Below are 18,520 nucleotides of genomic sequence, written 5' to 3' on the forward strand. Positions count from 1 at the left end.
TTCTTGGCTTTGCTACAAGCCATTTGCGGAATCTTGAGCAATCGGTTTTCCTTCCCTGGGTCTCACTTCTGTCTGTAAAATGTGGGGGGTTGTATCTCCCATGTGATCTGCCTTTGTGATTCTGTGTTTCTGAAAGTGTGTTTTTTTGTTTTTGTTTTTTTTAATTGCTAACCAGGTTAAATCATGTGGGAGACTGGGGGACACAGTTTGGTATGCTCATCGCTCACCTACAGGATAAATTCCCAGATTATGTAACTGTTTCACCTCCTATAGGTGATCTTCAGGCCTTTTATAAGGTATATACTGCCAGCTATTTGTTTTTTGTCTCTTTCCTTCGGTATGACATTAAAGCTCTTCAGAGTCTGATTCCAGATTACTTTTGCATTGTTCATAGCACATTGCTCAACTTACATTCTGTGCTCCCATCCAACTAGTCTTCTGGTTATTCCCTATGCATGACTTGACTTTTGTCCTTTTTTTTTGGTTAGGCAGTGGGATTAAGTGACTTGCCCAGGGTCACACAGCTAGGAAGTGTTATGTGTCTGAGGTTGGATTTGAGCTCAGGTCCTCCTGACTTCAGGGCCGGTGCTCTATCTACTGCACCACCTAGCTGCCCCCTATGCATGACTTTGCATAGGAGGCTGGGTGACACAGGCAGATAAAACTCTGGATTTGGAGGCAGGAAGACCTGACTTAAAATCTGCCTCAGACACTTACTAGCTGTTTGAATCTGGGAAAGTCACTTTACCTCTGCCTTAATTTCTTTAGCTGTAAAGTGAAGATGATAATAGTACCCATCTCCCAGAGATGTTGTGAAGATCATACAAGATAATATTTATTGTAAAGGTCTTCACTGTGTAAATGCTAGCTATTATGCTAGCTGATTCCTGCATCTATGCCTTTGCACAGGCTGATCTCCATATATAGAATGCTTTTCCTCCTCAGCTCAACCTCTTAGAACCCTTAACTCTGTTCAAGGCACAGCTTAGATACCGCCTCCTGCAAGAAGCCATTTCTGATTTCTCAAGCTGTTAGTGCCCCTTCATGCTCCCAAATCACTATTTATTTTGTACCTATCCCCTATTTACTTTGTATTTGTATCTCTCAGCCGGGTGATATATAATATGTAATGTCTTGTTTACTGATCTTATAAATCTGAGTATTGAAATTAGTTTTTTACAGTGATGCTAATTACTGTCATAATGAAACTAAAATATGTTTTGAATCAGTTTATTAAAATCACTGTGTTTATGTTTATGTAGAGACATCCGAAATTATCTCCCACCTCACAACTTATTTTGGTGTGTATCTGGGGTAGTTAGTACTTATTAGTCAGCTTTGTAAACAGAGCAGCTAAAACTGAATTTGCATAAGCATGTCACCTTATTGGCCATCTTTAGTGTTGCTGTGATGTTCAGTCACGCAGATCAACAAAATGTTCCAGGGCTTTCTTAAATAACAGAAGAATGAGTATTCCTATTTTAAAAGAAAAGCAAGGTTATTTTCTCAGAAACCACACGTGGAACAGGGAATTTCAGCTTCTTAACACAAGTTATGTATTCCTTTTTTTTTTTTTGAACCAAGTAAAAATTATTTGAGGTAGGATTGTGTAAATTGAGAAAGGAAGATGAAAAGCAGAAAAATGTAGATTTTGTTATTCACCAAGAAAGTATCAAATATGGTTTTTTAGGAAATACATTCATATTTTTTAATATTAAGTACAGTGTAAGTCCTCAAGATTATAGATTTAGAAATTCCTAGATCTCTTCCCCAGAATTGTACAAATAGACTTCTAGATTTTTTTTTTAAACTCAGGAATCTAAGAAGAGGTTTGACACTGAAGAAGAATTTAAGAAGCGTGCATACCAGTGTGTGGTTCAACTCCAGAGTAAAATGCCAGATATCACAAAAGCTTGGAATCTTATCTGTGATGTTTCTCGCCAAGGTGAGCTTTGGAGATTCATTATATACAATGTATAATATTTTAAGTAAGATCTTAATTTTATAGACTTCACATGGTTGTATTGTGCTGTGATCTGATCCTTTATCCCATTTACTGTCTAGAGTCAAGTCTTACGAAGAGCAAGTGTCAGTCCATTATCTTGTACCACCTGAGAAATTTAGAATGGTTTATCATTTTACAGTATGCTTTTTATAGCTTGCTTATGCAAAAAAAAAAATTCTTAGTAATATATCATCATATATTTTCCAGAGTGGTCTGGGTTTTTTTTTGGGGGGGTAGATAAAGTATTAAAAGTAAAATGTATATTTTAGCAATAACATTTTATTATCATTCCCTAATTATCCCTCTCAAGTATATTTTGACATTTCAATTTTTACTTCATTGTAATTGTACTTTTTTTAAGATTAGAGATGTTTTATCTTCCTTTTACATTAGCACAGATAGACCTATTTTATTTCTGTTGAGCTAATTTTCTTTGTCTTTCTTTTAGAATTTAAAAAAATCTATGATGCTTTAGATATTTCCCTAATAGAGAGAGGGGAATCATTCTACCAAGATAGGATGAGTGATATTGTCAGAGAATTTGAAGAGAAAGGTAAGTTGTGTTGCTTTTGAACTTAATAAAGCTACCAGGAATTTGAAACTATTCAGATTATTGTTTCAGAACGGTGACAAGACTCATTTTTGTCATCCTCGTATTCTCTCATATTTATAGTCCATTTGGAGGGGAACATGTAAACTAACTATAGCAATTATATCAGGTCAACAAGCATCTATTAAATACCTTACTCTATATTCTACAGTGGGGAGACAAAAGTAAAAAAAATGAAACAATCCCTGCTCTCTAGAAGCTTACATTTTATTGATGTAGACAACATGAATGTGTTTTAAGTATACACAAAATAAATATGTAGTTACGGATAGAGGGCACTAGCAGCTTGAGAGACCAGGAAAGGCATCATAGAGAAGTAGAAGGTGGTACTTGAGCTAAATATTAAGGGAAATGAGGATCTCATGCAGAAGAGATGAGGCAGGAGTGCATTTCAGGCATGGAGAACAGCCATTGCAAATCCATGGAGACAAAAGATGGGTGTGCTTATGTGTGAAGATCAGAAAGAAAGTTAGTTTGACTGAACCAAAGAATTGGAAGAGAATGATGTATAATGAGGTTGGAAAGATAGGTTGGAGCAGAGCCATAAAGGGCTTTAAAAGCCAAATGTAGTTTGTAGTTATTTTATCTTAGTGGAAATAGGGAGCTACTGGTTATAGAGTTACATGGTCAGATCTGCCTGTGCTGATTGGAGTACAGGATTGTAGATTTCAACAAAGAGAAACTTGAAGCAAGGTGATCAATTAGGAGGCCATTGAAGTCCAGGCAAGAGTTCATGAGAGCCCAAAATAAGTTGGTATGAGTATAGAAGTCAAGTATAAGAGGTTGTGGAGGTGGAAACAGAAGGATTTGGTGTCAGGGTTGGGCAAAAGGAATGAGAAATCCGGGATAGCACTGAGATCACCAACCTAGGAGACTGAGAGGATGGTGATAACTTTTGCAGGACTGAAAAGTGCCTAGAGGCCATATACCCAAGTCAAGTCACTGAGGCTTGAAGGGGGATGGGTTCCAAATATATGAGCAGCTAATAGACAATCCTTAACAGTGATACCAGAATTAACATGAGGAGTTTTTTCCTCAGGTTGAGGTGTGTAGAAGATCCAAAGTTTGGGTTTCAGTTATGTTGGTTAAATAGGAGAATGTATTGTGTTTATAAAAATTGAGTTCTTGAGAATCAGTAGCTGGTGTGTGAGAAGGTAATGAAATTAACCGACACTGCAATCTTCATATGCAGACCTGGAAAAAAAAGAGCCAGTATAATCAATTTTACAGTCAAGTAGATTAAGAACCACATAGGATCATACTATCTTGATCTTTCAAAGGTGGTTGCTGTAATTGGCATAAAGAACACTATTAAGCAGAAGTAGCTTCATTGCCTTTAGTTAAGGCGTTCTTATAGTCCTGCACCCACTGCAACAGAACATCACAGCCCCCACGTCAGGATTGATAGAACCATTCACTACTGTCTACTGGACCTAATCCTCAGTCCATTCATTGTATAATTTTTGTGATGACTGCATAAATAGAAGCTGGGTTTTTATTTGATTTTTCACGTACTTCTGGACCAATACACTTCTGATATTGTTTAACCTTTTTTTGTTGATGCATTTTGTTTTTTTATATCACCTTTTCCAAATGTATCCTTCTTCCCTACCCTGTGAGCCATGAGCCAAAAAAGAAAGAAGAGGGAAAAAGCCATTAAGCAAAATCAACCAACACATTGACTGTGTCTGAGCAGTGAATGCAGTATTCCACACCCATAGTTACCCATCCCCCAGCTTCTGCAAAAGAGGAAGATCATTTTCTCAGCTCTTATCTCAGGCCCCCCTTAGCCATTATTCATTCAGTTTCATTTTTGCCTTTCCCTTTATATTATTGTCATTGTGTTAACCTCTTGTGTATTTTCCTAGATATTGAATTATTATTCTGATTCCCCATCACAGCCCTTTTTGATTGCATTGTAAATTGGCTTCTTAGGTGGATCCTCAAGGATAATTATGGCTTTAGCATGGATAACATAGTCTCAGAGGGCCTAGGCTGGTAGAGCAGATGGGGCTTTCACAGGGGTCTATCAGGAGCTTGGGAACAACTGCCATGAGAGATCTGAGTTGCATTAGAGCTAGAAGACAGGCAGAAGCACTCTTGGTGTGCAGAGGTGCTCTTAGAAATAGCTATTCTTTAGGGCAAACAATTTATGTCCAGTGAATACGAAAGAAAATCCATCAAATTCATAGTAAACTCTTGATGGGCTGAGAAGTAAAAATTGCACGAGTTAGTAAACTTTGCCCTGTTCATACACACACACATGCGCCTAAGATAGATACTCTGAATACTATTGAGTTGAATTACAAATGCTGTCTTTTTGAGAAATTCTTTTACTCCTATGACAATTAGTCTATTCTTTCAGGATTTGTACAGGTGGATGATGGAAGGAAGATTGTGTTTGTCCCAGAATGCTCAATTCCGTTAACAATAGTAAAATCAGATGGAGGTTATACTTACGATACATCTGACTTAGCTGCTATTAAGCAAAGATTAATGGAAGAAAAGGCAGATATAATTATCTATGTCGTAGACAATGGGCAGGTGAGTTCATAGATCCCTTTTTGTTCATGTCTTCTATGGAATTTTAACAGCTATTTTACTTTGTTCTTTGGTAGCTAAGGTTCCCTAAACCCTGAAATTTAAAACAGTGTTATTCTCATTCCAACAAAAGTGCTTAGATTAAGATCTCTAAAATACAAAGAAATGGAAGAGTTTGTTATCAGCTCTTTTGTTGCCTTTTTTTTTTTAAGATCAGGGGTTCCTAAACTTTTTTTTTTGCATGATGGACCCCTTTGGCAATGTGGTAGAACCACTTCTCAAATGTTTTTAAGTGCATAAAATAAAATACTTAGGATTACAAAGGAAACCAGTTGTATTGGAATAAAGATGTAATTTTTTTTTCCCAGCCAAGTTTATGAAGCCTTGGAAGTTAGTGGACCCCAGGTTCAGAACCCTTATTTTAGAGAATAAGAGCTAGCACCTTCTGTAATATTGCTGATAAAACTTTTTCCCCCCTCAATACAGGTATTATACAGGATGAAGTTATTTAGAGGGCTTGTATTCATTGTCACTGAAAGAAGTACCCATAATGAGAAAATAACATCATTTCTGGTGTTTGAAACATAAACATAGCCTTAAGTTCTTTAATTGTATTACAGAATAGATCAAATAAATGTTTACATGTTCTCTTCTAGGCTTTACACTTACAGGCAATATTTGCAGCAGCTCAGATGATTGGATGGTATGACCCTAAAGTGACCCGAGTAAGCCATGCTGGATTTGGTGTAGTGCTAGGAGAAGACAAGTAAGTCTGTGAAACCTGGAGCAAATAATAGACTGTCCACCTCCCAAATATCTACAAAACAAACCACATTTTATTTGGTAGCATTATCAGAACTAAACGAGCCTGGTAAAACCAGCTGAACAACCTTGTGCCTCTGTGGGTACAGTCATTTCCAAGCGTTTTACCCTATTTCTAGCCCTGCTCATAACAAATGTTATTATTGACCATGTGCCCTGTGTGACAATGAGATTTATTTTATAGTAAGAAGAACACTGAATCCATATATAACTGAGTAATCAAGAAATTGCTCAGAATTTTAAGAAAACCAAGTGTGAATTGTCTGGTTTGTTTAAGTTTTCATTTGTATTGGGAAGGGGCCTCTAGAATTTGTAATCAGTTGTGTTTAAAATAGTATGAAGGTAGCCTGTTTAGTATGTTTACTTGGTATTTGTCCCTGGCCCAGTTCTTATTTTGGTGCCTCACTAGTTAAGTACAGTAATTTAAAATCATGATGACTTTAGGACTCTGATATTTTTACATTTCTGTGCTGCCTGGTGTATTATAATTATAGTATTTTATTCCATTATAAAATGTTTAAATAAGAGTAAATATTTTGATCAGGTAGCAAAATGGTTCGTGTGTGTGTGTGTGTGTGTGTGTGTGTGTGTGTGTGTGTGTATACTTACATATCGTGGTTGTATATACTTAAACTTCACAGATTCTGTCATCTGGTGTTTCTAACTGGATTTGTTCTATCTTTGATTTGTTTATAATTAAGGAAGCACCTTTCATTTTGTATTTTTTCCACTGTCCTTAATTCAGCACCTCGTCCTTCCCCCCTCTCTCTCCACCATCCATAACTCGTCTTCTCTTTTTTCATAGCCGCCTTTTTATTTTGGATTCAGTCCAGTCTTTTAGGTGCAGTTGATGCTTGATTCTGTTAACTCAGACCTTTTAAATGTTTTCTTTTAGGAAAAGTTTAAAACTCGCTCTGGTGAGACAGTGCGCCTCATAGATCTATTAGAGGAAGGGCTGAAAAGGTCTATGGATAAACTGAAGGAGAAAGAAAGAGATAAGGTAATTTTAGTGCATATTGAAGTTAGATAAGCATGTGTTTTGATTTTTTTTTCTTTGCTTCTATATTAAATAGACTAGAAATCATAGGCAATATGATGCTTTGACCTTTTACTTTCTCATTTAGGTGGTCTTAGTTCACTCAGATTTTGTGGCACCACCTCAAGTTTGTTAATGTATTTTTTTAGTGTCTTCCCTAAACTGTTTTGCTCTTGAATAGTTGAAATCATCCTGAGTAGAGACAGAGCATAGGGTAGTAGCCCCATACATAGCATGTATTTCCTCACAACTACCAAGTCAAGGTAGGTTGTGTGTATTTTATTTCCTCATGTTACAAGTGAAGTGAAGTGATTTGCCCCCAAGTCAGATAGCTTATAAATAGAATTGCTCAGGACTCCAACTGGAGTCTTAGAGTTCTAAGTCCTGTGCCCTTCCCAGGTTGTAGAACAGAATGAGAAACAGACTAAAAAGAGAAGAGGCAAAGAAATTTTCCTTTGAGGAAAACCCCTTTTGTTTGTTTAGATTCTATCGCTGACAATCCAGTAATGAAACACACATGACGATATTGACAAAAGAGGTCACTTCCCCAGCGGTTGATTTCAGTGTATGCTCCTAGTGCCACTATCACTGATGCCTCCATCTGCTTTTCTGGTTGCAGTTGAAATAACTGAATAGCGTTTGGCAAAAAAAGAAAAGAGAAACCCTTTCTCTCTAGTGCTTGTTACTCAGATTAACACATCTGTCCATATTCTTCATGTGGCATTTAGCTTTTAATCATGGGTTCCCCACATGGAGCCAACATGATCAGATGAAAAGTGAAAAACCTGGACATTAATAGTTCCTTCATTGTATTATGCCAGATTCAATTGGACCAATTGTTTACTGATTTGACCTAATGTATTGATGTCATATGTACTTATCCCGGTTGAAAACAAATGATAGGATTACATTTTTCCAAAACCAAATGCATTATTTTTTTTCTTCTCTATATTGTTAAAAGTACTATTTGCAATTCATTTGACATGATTCAGCCTTAATATCACTTTGTATTTATGGTCTGATGTCTCAATTTGTGGCTGCATAATGTTAAAACAAATGGTTGATCAATATGCATTCAAAAATCTTCCAAATCAAAAAATCAGGGAGTTGTGACATTATGTAAACAAAATAGGTGCCAGTTGACTGAGGCAGCCTTAATATTTGTGGATGGTGAATTTTATGGCTCTTTTTATAGTTTTATACACTGAGAAACTTTTATATTGCCATGCATTGTTCAATCTTGCCAGCTAACGCTGATTAAAACATTCTATCAGCTTTTTACCCTGAGATTACATGGTACTGTGTGAGATACTTAAAAAGAACATGCTGATTTTGGTGTCAGAGTACTACTTGCCTCCTACTGTCACAGACTCTCCTTTCACCATCTTCACTCAGTAACCTTTCCTCCCTTGAAATACACTCCAGTCAAAATTATGGTAACTCTAACTCCCCCCCACCGCCCCCAGGTATCATTCTCCCTCCTTTAGGGAGTTTAGCACTTGACTCATCAACCATCTCTTGCTCTTACACTACGGAACTTTGATATCTTTGTGGATGCTTCCTCCATTTCCAGTTTACTAAACCTCCTTATGTCCCATGACCTCCTTCACACTGTACCTGAGCCACATGTAGCAGGGGTTGCATACTTGATTTCACCATTACCCACAGGTATCATGCTTTCCTGACATTCCCGTGTTTTACCACAACCTGTCATTCCACCTTTCCCTAGGCTTAGTCCCTCCTACACCTCTTCTTTGCCCTCATTAAGACTTCCTTTACTAACTTTACTCTTCAGTATTTTCTCAGGCTATTTTCTTTGCTCTAATTTCACTTTTCCTCTCTCCAACCTCAAGCCAATAGTTTGCCATTTCAGCTCTTCACTGTCTTCTGCTCTTGAACCTCTTACCCCCTTGTTCTTCCCTTGCCAAACCTCAGCCCTGGATTATTCCCACCTGCCTCCACTCCTACTCACAAGCAGCTGAAAAAGCTGGAGGCAGTCTTCAACACCCATTCTAACTGAGCACATTACAGATTCGTTATCCAGCTTCCACCATGTCCTCTCTGCAGTAAAATAGTCCTTTTATTCCTCCTTCCCTATCTCATTCCACACAGAATTTGCTCCAAACCTTTTTCCTCCTCAAGCCCCCGTGCATCCCCCTTCTCTTTTAGCTGAGGCCCTTCCTCTGACTTAACTGTGAAAATTAAGGCCATGGGCTCTTCTCCCATTCTCATCTTAAAATCCCTAGACCAGTGGCATCAAATTCAAATAGCAACAGGGCCACCAAACTCTGCATAAGGTTGCAGGCTGCACATTGACTTAGAAAACCATAGTAACATCTGTGTTTGATTTTATTTTTATTTATTTTTAAAAAATATTTCCTAATTATGTTTTAATCTGGTGTGTGCAGCCTGTGTTCATTGGACGCTTCACCCTAGATAGCATCTACCCTTCTTTACTGAAGTTTCTGACTGGCCCTTCTCCTTGCCAAAGTCCGTCTCCTACTTGTGCGCCTGATCCCATTCCTCGTCATCCCACTGAATCCTCCTCCCCTTGAATCTTTAGCTTTCTGTAGTCATTGCCTGTACTTCCTCTCTCTCACTCCTCAGCCCTTTCTGATCGGGCTTCCAACTGCATCACTCACCTGAAACTGCTTTCTCCAGCATTACCAGATTCTGATGGTGTTGTTTTAGTTCTGATCCTTCTCAGTCTATCTGTCACATTTGAGATTGTTGTCCACCTTCTCCCTTTCTGACTCTTCATTCTGCTTTGCTGACTCATTGATATCGTACTACATAATTGTGCATGTTCCCTTAAAGTTCTGTCCTAAGCTCTGTTCTCTTCTTCCTTTGTACCTCATCTTACCATCCATGGGCTTAACTAAATCTCTATGCATCTGACTTCCAAACCTGAACCCTAACCCTAACCCACAGCACTCATTTTCTGTTGGTTATTTCAAACTAGATGTCCTAGAAATATGTTAAGTTCAAGATGTCTAAAACTTGATTATTCATTATCTTCCTCCTATTCTAAACTTTCTAATGTCTGTCAAAGGCACTACCATCCTTGCAGTCTCCTGGGTTCATAATTTAAGCGTTATCTAAGACCTCTCACTCTCTTTCACTTCACACAATTTCCAGATCTTGCTATTTCCACTTGCATAACATCTTCATCCAACACATTCACTCAGCTCACACGGCTGTCACCTTAATTCAGACCCTTGTCCCATCTTGCTTAGATTATTACACTTGCTTCCTACTTGCTCTCCCTATCTTGGGTTTCATAACTGCAGTCCGTCCTACACATTGCTGCCAAGAGTCATTTTCCTTCCATGCAAATTTGACCATGTCACTTTAACTCCATTGTCTCCTTATTATCTCTAGGATAAAGTAACTGAAACATCCTCTAGGCTTTCAAAGCCCCTTATTAACCTGGACCAAACCTATGTCTCCCAAATGTCTGTTTGTTTAGGGTACTTTGTAGATATTTGTGCCTATTAATGACATACTTATTATATGTATGATATACATACATATACACATATACATATATTATTGTCATTTTCAGAATGTAAATTCATTGTGAAGATATGGATTGTTTCATTCTTTGTTTTTGTATCCCAAGTGCCTAACCCCGTGCTGAGACTTACTGAATAGTGAGTGATGCGTTTTTTCTTAAAGTTTTTAACTCCAGAGGAATTGAAGGCTGCTCAGACTTCTGTGGCTTTTGGCTGCATCAGATATGCTGATCTTTCCCACAATAGAATGAATGACTACATCTTCTCCTTTGACAAAATGCTAGATGACAGAGGAAATACAGCCGCTTACTTGCTATATGCCCTCACCAGGATAAGGTAAAGTAGAGAGTAAGGCACATGACATAATTTTAAGTAGGAAATCAACCTACAAACAACTCTGTTGTTAGAAATGGAGGGCACCATAGCGGTCAGTTCTCATTTTGCAAATGAGAAAATGGAGGACTAGAGAAGTTAAGGAGGGCACACATGCCAGCCATATCACTAGGCTGCACTACAGACTTCTTCATTCCCCTGTAATGGGTACCCAAATTGCCCTCTCCCAATATTCTCTGCTGCTTTTCAGCTTCCTTTTAGCATTTCTTCCACCATTACACAGTAAGTTCTTTGAGGGCAGAGACTGTCTGTTTGCTTGTATTTGTATTCTCAGCATGTAGCGTAGTGCTTACTGTAATTGCTGTCAGAGCTGGGACTCAAATCCAAGTCTAACTGCGTCTCGCACCCTCTTGGTCTAAATTCTATTTTAAAACATCCGCAGAAATGCAAATTATTTTTGTTTCTTCTTTTAAAATAACTGTTTTCTTTTGACTCCTTGGGTTTTGCCTTTATTTTCTGGGCTACCTTCTCTAAAAGTTATTGCTTTAAATACCTCAGAATTAAATCTATTTAGATTTCCTGTTTTAGTTTTAGCAAGCGTTTCAGACCAGATCGTTAGTGTTATGAATTGCATAGTAAAGTTAGTACAGCTGCTGTAATGCTTTGGAAAGAAGCACTTATTCTCCTTAACTGGCAGTAATGTGAGTGGCTAATGCACTTTTCTTTATGCTTAATTTTGTAATAAAAAGAATGGTTATACATACCATAAATGAGCAGTGTTCACACAGTAATTTCCTTTCTAGATCTATTGCCCGATTGGCTAACATTGATGAAGAGATGTTACAGAAAGCAGCTAAAGAAACTAAGATCATTTTGGACCATGAGAAGGAATGGAAGCTAGGCCGGTGCATTTTACGTTACCCTGAGATTTTGCAAAAGATTTTGGATGACTTGTTTCTACACACACTCTGTGATTATCTCTATGAATTAGCAACCACTTTCACAGAATTCTATGATAGTTGTTACTGCGTGGAAAAAGATCGACAAACTGGTAAGTGTCTTTATCCTATTTTACAGCATTCAATATGACATAAAGCATTCTCCACAGAAAGTAATCATACTCATTAGACATCTTAGACCAGCTCCTGGAATGAATTCTTGGCTTTCTTTATATCGAAAATGCTCTGCTGAAGAGTCATCATCAATTTTGCCTCTACTCCATTCTTTTCTTCCTCTGTAATAAAGTACATTAAATTCAAGTAGTTGTTTGTAAGACTGAGCTATTAAACTACTAGGGGAAATCTGGCTATTAATGATAAACTAGCATTGGAAAGAGAGGCAGGCTACCCTTTATGCCCTTGGGTTCCTGAATTCTTCAAAATCACAACCTAGAATGTGCAAACCAAAAATCACTTTGCTATAATCCTGGCCAAAGTACCTTTATATTTTAATATTACCTTTTTTCATAAGGAAAAATCAAAAGGAAACTTCTAAATTTCTGCTTCCATTTAGAGCACAGAGACACTTAAAGGACATCCTAGAAAGAACACATTCTTTAAAGAAAGGCAAGAATTTAAGAATACCTCAAAGGACTAAGCTGTTTAAATTGACAGTGCATTTTTAATCAATTAAAAAAATTAAAATAGTACTATATAGTAATCTAAAAACTTTTATTTCAAAGTAAAAAACAATTCTGTTAGTTGATATGCCTGTCTCTTCTAATGTTAAAAGATAGGAACCATTGTTTATCTTAACAAGATTTGAATGATTAAAAAAACAAAACAGTGCTTTGTTTTTGTTTTCCGCAGGTGAAATATTGAGGGTGAATATGTGGAGGATGTTACTGTGTGAAGCAGCTGCCGCTGTCATGGCTAAAGGATTTGATATCCTGGGTATAAAACCTGTCCAGAAGATGTAATTAAGCGTGTGTTTGAGACATTTTGTATTTTTACAAACATGGCCATTAGCACTCTTTGCTTTTTTCTAATCATGTGGAGAAGATATTTTAAAAAATAAAGGAAAAAATACAGCTTTCTCTATAAAAGGAGCATTTTTATTTCTAATAATATATTTTTAAGGGAATCATGGTCCACCCTTCCCAAGGTCCATTAGTATTGCTAACCTGCTTGGCAATTAGCTGCCTCCAGCTTTAACCAAAGGTGCTAGATATAGCCATTCCCTGATGTGGTGATAAAGGCAAGTCCAAATCTCAGCAGTAAAACAGGAGAAAGTAACTGAGATATTGCTTCTTTACTTCTCTGGCTTTTCAGTCTTCTGCTCTTTGCAAACGTCCATTTCCTCCTCCCCAGGGAGGAAATGACTGTAGTCCACTAGTACGAATTGAAGAAAAATGATCCTCAGCACCTGCTTCATCAGTTTCCCTATCATTATTATCCTTTAGGCCTGGGGGGAAAGTGACCGTCCAGAGACAGAGGGGCAACATGTAGGTGTTAGTTTTGTTATCAGCTTTCAAGCATTGCTTACGAAAGCTTGTCCTTGTTGCAGATACTTTTGAGATGTGTGTATGTTTTCATGAAAATTGTATGTCGTTGGGAAAGTAGGGATTATGGGCTGTTAGTAATATTTGCACTATTGCCTTTTCTCAGAAAAGTTCTGAGACTTTCCACAACTTTAGCTACTTTGTGAATCAGTCCCTTCATGATAACAGCTCCTACTCAAGTCTTACTGATCCAGCTGCTTTTTCTGTTTGTTCAGTTCCTCATTTCATCCATAAGTACTTCACGACTTCCTTTAAACTCTTGCTTAGTTTTCTTTAAAGTGGTTTTGCCCTCCACTGCTTCTGTTTTCTGTTTTTCATTCTTCATGAGATTTTTCAAATGAGTTTATATTCTAAACAGTGTTGCCCTCGCGTGCCATGTCTACCCTGGTAAAGTGTTGACTGAGTGAAGTGCTTTCTAGTTTCTTGTCTTCTTGGTATGGCAATTTATGTGTTGATTACACTTCTGTATGAAATTATTTAAATCTACCCAACATCTAAAGAATGATTAATACCTCTTTTACGAAAAGCGTTCTCAATAATTATGAAAGGTAGCATTCTACTAAGCTCCTTTATGAGACAAATGTGGTCCCGAAACCGAAACCAGGGAGGAACAAAGCAGAGTGTGAAGTAAAAATCTTAGTGATGAATGTTGAAGCAAAAATTCTGGATGAAATCTTAGTGAAGAGACTAGCAATAGAAGCCTTCCCTACCCCCACACCAAAAAAAGCACTATGTCTAAGCTGATTTTATACCAGAGATGCAAGAATGATTCAAAATTAGTAAAGCATTCAGCATGATTAGTAATACATAAAAGAAAATAACCTTATGACTGCATCAATAGATACAGGGTGTTTAATACTCTAAAAGTATAGGTTTGGAAAAGTGTTGGTATTATGCTAACAGACCTTTGTTTCAGAGAGAAGCTTAGGACCATCCAATAAATTTAGCCCAGTCCTGTTCGGTTCTGGACTGAATCTAATTGTAGCTTCTTAAGGTACATACATTGATTGGATAAGCTCTACCAGTGGTATCAAACTCAAATAGGAGTGGATCTCTGCACAAATTGACACCGATGTATTTTTATTTTGTTAAACGTTTTCCAGTTACATTTTCATAAGATTTGCAACAATTCTGAGCCTGACACCTCTGCCCAACAGCATGTCCTTTGGCTGTCCAGTGTCAGCCATGTGTCTTCACGTATGACAGAATTACACAAAAATTCTTTGAAAGAAGTTATCTAGCAACTGAGAATCACAGGATTAGATTTTGTACCGGAAGGCACCTCAGAAGACATTTAATGGATCCCTCCTTATTTTGCAGATGAGGAAACTAAGGCATTCTTCATCCATTTGGTTTTTCCTCAGTGGAGAGTTGGGTCAAATTTTGCAATAATGTTCCAGACCTTGATTTAATCAACCCAGTGTCAACTATAAACATGTACATCTAGATGACTTCACCATCTATATGGAATCCTTCAACTTGTGTTCTGTGCTGGCTCTCCTTTAAGATGGCAAATAAACATCTCCTCATTCAGCAGTTAGAATCGTTGAAAGCAGTGTGGTATAGTAGAAGAAGACACTGTGGAGTCAAAGGAGCAAAGCCTGAATCCAGATCCTGAGGCAGCTAGGTGGCCTAGTGAATAGAAAGAATGCTGAGTCTGGAGTCAGGAAACACCCAAGTACAAATCTGGCCTCAGATACTTGGGTGCTTTGAGAGCCTGGGCAAGTCACTTAATCTCTACCTTAGTCCTCAACTATAAAATGAGGATACTATTAGCACCTCCCTTTAAATGAGATATTATGAGAATAAATGAGAAAGGAAATGATATTTGTAAAGTCCAATGCCTGGCACATAACAGAGGCACTTAATAAATAAATGCTTGTTTCTGTCTTCTCTACCCCCCTTCCCCACAAGTTAAACATTCGCTACTATTGTGACCTTGGATGAAGGACTTCCTCATCCATGAAATAGAGGGATCAGACTAGGTGGCCTCTCTTCTTTCAGCCCCAAATCTATAATGGTCTTATAATTTTTAGCTCATCATTAAGAAACAAATACATTTAAAGGTCAACCTCACCAGTACAAGATAGGGGAGATATGGTTTGACAGCGTTTCTGAAAAAGCGATCACGGAGTTTTAAAGGATTGTTATCAATATTAAGTCAAAAGTGTCTTGTATACCAAAAAGCCAACACGATTTTGGGATGCATTGAGAAAGCATAGATAGCTTCCAGTGGTAGAGTCTCCTGCACACTTGTTTCTGGTCAGATTTTCTCTGGAAAGTTGTGTCCAGTCCTGGGTGCCACAGTTTAAGCAGGACATTGATAAGCTGGAGAGTGTGCAGAGGAGAGTTACTAGGATGGTGAAGGGCCTGGAGTCAGGTCATGTGAGGCTCAGATGAAGGAACTGGAAATACTTAGGTGTAGAGAAAAACACTCAGGAGGACAGGGTGGCTGACTTGAAGTTTCTGAAATGCTGACGTGTGGAGGAGGGATCAGATGTGTCCTGTTTAGCCTGAAGAGGGCAAAACCAGGAGGTGTGGTAGAAGTTGTTAAGAAGTAAATATAGGCTAGATGTCAAGGAAAACTAACAATTTAAACCATTCCAAAATAGAATGGCCTTTCTTGTGTGGTAGTGGGTTTCTACACCCCACCCTCCTTCCCATTAGAGATTTTCCAGGAGTTGGATCACCACTTGGGAATGTTAGGTGAAGATTTCTTGCAGGGCATGGAATGAACTGGTTGGCCAATGTGGTTCTTATCAACTGCAAATTCTATGATTTCTGTGCCATAGTCATAGAAGACACCTATATTAGCATTTTGTTCCCACGTGATCAAATGTTTTTTTGATAATCAAGAAACAGCAAGCATTTCAGAATCTCGTATTCCCTACATCTTCAGTAAACTGATGGTAAAGCTGATCCACTACAGAAAATCACTTTTAAAAGCCTTCCTATTCCTTTATAATACATTGAGAATGTTCCTCATGGACATTTAAATTATTGTTGTAAAAATGTTAAATACGTTCCAAAGAATATGCCTCCATAATTATTGACTTTCTCTTGGTCATCACCTTTTGGTAATAACAAAATCAATTTTTTTTCCATGCATGCCTTAGGTATTCCTACTCCCTCACCCAATCCCCCATATCTGGAGAAGTAATTCTTCAGTACCCTCAAAATGCCTACCACAGAGAGCTAGCTGGGCCTGAAATAAAAAAGACCCAAGTTCAAATCTGGCCCTAGATAGTTTCTAGCTATGTGACCCTGGGCAAGTCACTTTACCTCTGATATCTCAGTTTTTTCAATTGTAAAATGGGAATAATAATAGCTGTTACCTTGTAAGTATCAAATGAGATAATGTTTGTAAAGCAAGCACATAGCATAGTGTAAAACACTGAGCAAATAATAAGCACTATATAAATGCCAGCTGTTATTTATGATTATTATTTTCCATGTATAATTGCTACAATATAGATGATTTTCCCATATTTGTTTCTCATACTGTTGTTTTCACTTCTTCCCATAAGCATAGCTTGGACCATGATGTTAAAAGTCCAAAAGTGATGGATCCACTGTCCTTGAGGAAGAAAAGAGTTTATTTTAAAAATCTTTATGGATCTTTTTCATCTTCATTTGCTGGTTTTTCTCCTTCCGGTTTCATCCTTCAATGTTGTCAGGATGACTTTGCTTAGGTGCATTACTTACCAAGCTTTCTTTAGCTTTCCCCATCCGGCCCGCGCCCTCCCCCCGGCCTCCACCTTCCCTATTGCATCTCCTTCTCCATAAGACATTATAAACTAGTTTGTATATGTTTAAAATCAGTAGTGCCTTTGCCTACCAGCTATCTCATCTTTGAAAGCAATTCATGTATTTGCTAAATAAGGTGTTATGACAATTGCTGATATCTTTTCTTCCATCTATTTCCCTTTTCAACATAAAAATCCCATGTTTAAATAGGTCAGGTTGGAGATCAGGTCATAATTACAAGTCATATATCTTTTTTTCATTTTTATTTTCTTCTAGATTTATATTAATTTTTATCTTTGCTTTAATGCATCGGTGGTCTGGTTTACTCACTGTATTTGTATCCCGATTGATTGTCTAACACAGGGCCTGGCACGTAGTAGACACTTGATAAGTGTTTGCTAATTGATTGTTATTTTTTGTGATCATTCAGTATTTGCCTTGTCCAGCACCTCCTGTTGCCTTTCTTGAAGAGTGGAGTAGTAGAACTTCGCATCCTGCCTTTACCACTTATTACCTATCTTACCTCAAGCAAGTCATTAAGATTCACTTTTATCCTCTGTAAACAAGGGGGTTGGACACAATGACCTCTAAGGCTGTTTGCAGCTCTAAATTCTGTGATCAAGCGTTACTGACACATAGGTGCAAGACTCAGTGTGCAGTTAGGCCGCAAGGTGGCGTAGTGGAGTTTTGGAAGTGGAGTCAGGAAGACCCGAATTCAGATCCTTCCTGAGAGATGCACTGTGTCATTCTGGGCAGTCACTTAATCTCTCCGAGGCTCAGTTTCTTCATCTCTTCAAAGGGATAGTGATAGCACATACTTTCCAGGGTTGTGCGGATCAAATGAGATAGCATATTTAAGACTCTTTGCAAATCTTACAGTGCTATACGAATCCTAACAACTATTAGTCTGTGATTCCGGAGAAAGAATGAACTTGTCATCTTCTGAAATTCTTGAAATATAAAAGGGCGAAAGTAAACATAACGATGAAAGAAAAATTGATTTAATAAAGCATTTATTAAGCACCTATTATATGCAAGATGTTGTGCTAAGCACTGAAGAGAAAAAGAGAGAAATGAAACAGTCCCCACCCTCAAAGAGCCATATTGTATTGGAGAGAACCAATATATACACAGATAAGTAAACACAATTTTTTTTCTTTTTAATGCTAATCTTTGGCCTCTTGAATTCCTTACTATTGAAGCATATTTTCCAACATTTTTAACCATGTCACTGTATGAACTTCTGCAGTGAAATTACCAAGTAACAAAGTCTATGATGAGTGTTTGCTTTAGTAATATAAATTCTAAAATTAGAATATCCTCTTGCATGAGGATGTGTAATTCATGAAAGGTTTTTTTATTTTTAATTTTTTCTTGTATTTACTGGCTTTAATAATTGAAAGAATTCTAG

General features: G+C 37.6%; 1 protein-coding gene across 1 annotated transcript in view; it reads left to right on the forward strand.

The window, feature by feature from the left end:
* Positions 1-12,906, forward strand: part of RARS1 (arginyl-tRNA synthetase 1) — a 30,243-nt gene extending 17,337 nt beyond the window's left edge. Inside the window, 9 exon segments of the mRNA XM_020992337.2 lie at positions 176-296; positions 1,816-1,945; positions 2,454-2,558; positions 4,981-5,159; positions 5,813-5,926; positions 6,874-6,978; positions 10,693-10,865; positions 11,666-11,913; positions 12,671-12,906. Of these exon segments, the coding sequence (XP_020847996.1) occupies positions 176-296; positions 1,816-1,945; positions 2,454-2,558; positions 4,981-5,159; positions 5,813-5,926; positions 6,874-6,978; positions 10,693-10,865; positions 11,666-11,913; positions 12,671-12,780 (1,285 nt within the window). The 3' untranslated portion in view covers positions 12,781-12,906.
* The last annotated feature ends 5,614 nt before the right edge of the window (positions 12,907-18,520 follow it).

The sequence above is a fragment of the Phascolarctos cinereus genome, unplaced genomic scaffold (genome assembly GCF_003287225.1).
Source record: "Phascolarctos cinereus isolate Bilbo 61053 unplaced genomic scaffold, phaCin_HiC Scaffold_2;HRSCAF=192, whole genome shotgun sequence".
In the NCBI taxonomy this organism is placed as follows: domain Eukaryota; kingdom Metazoa; phylum Chordata; class Mammalia; order Diprotodontia; family Phascolarctidae; genus Phascolarctos; species Phascolarctos cinereus.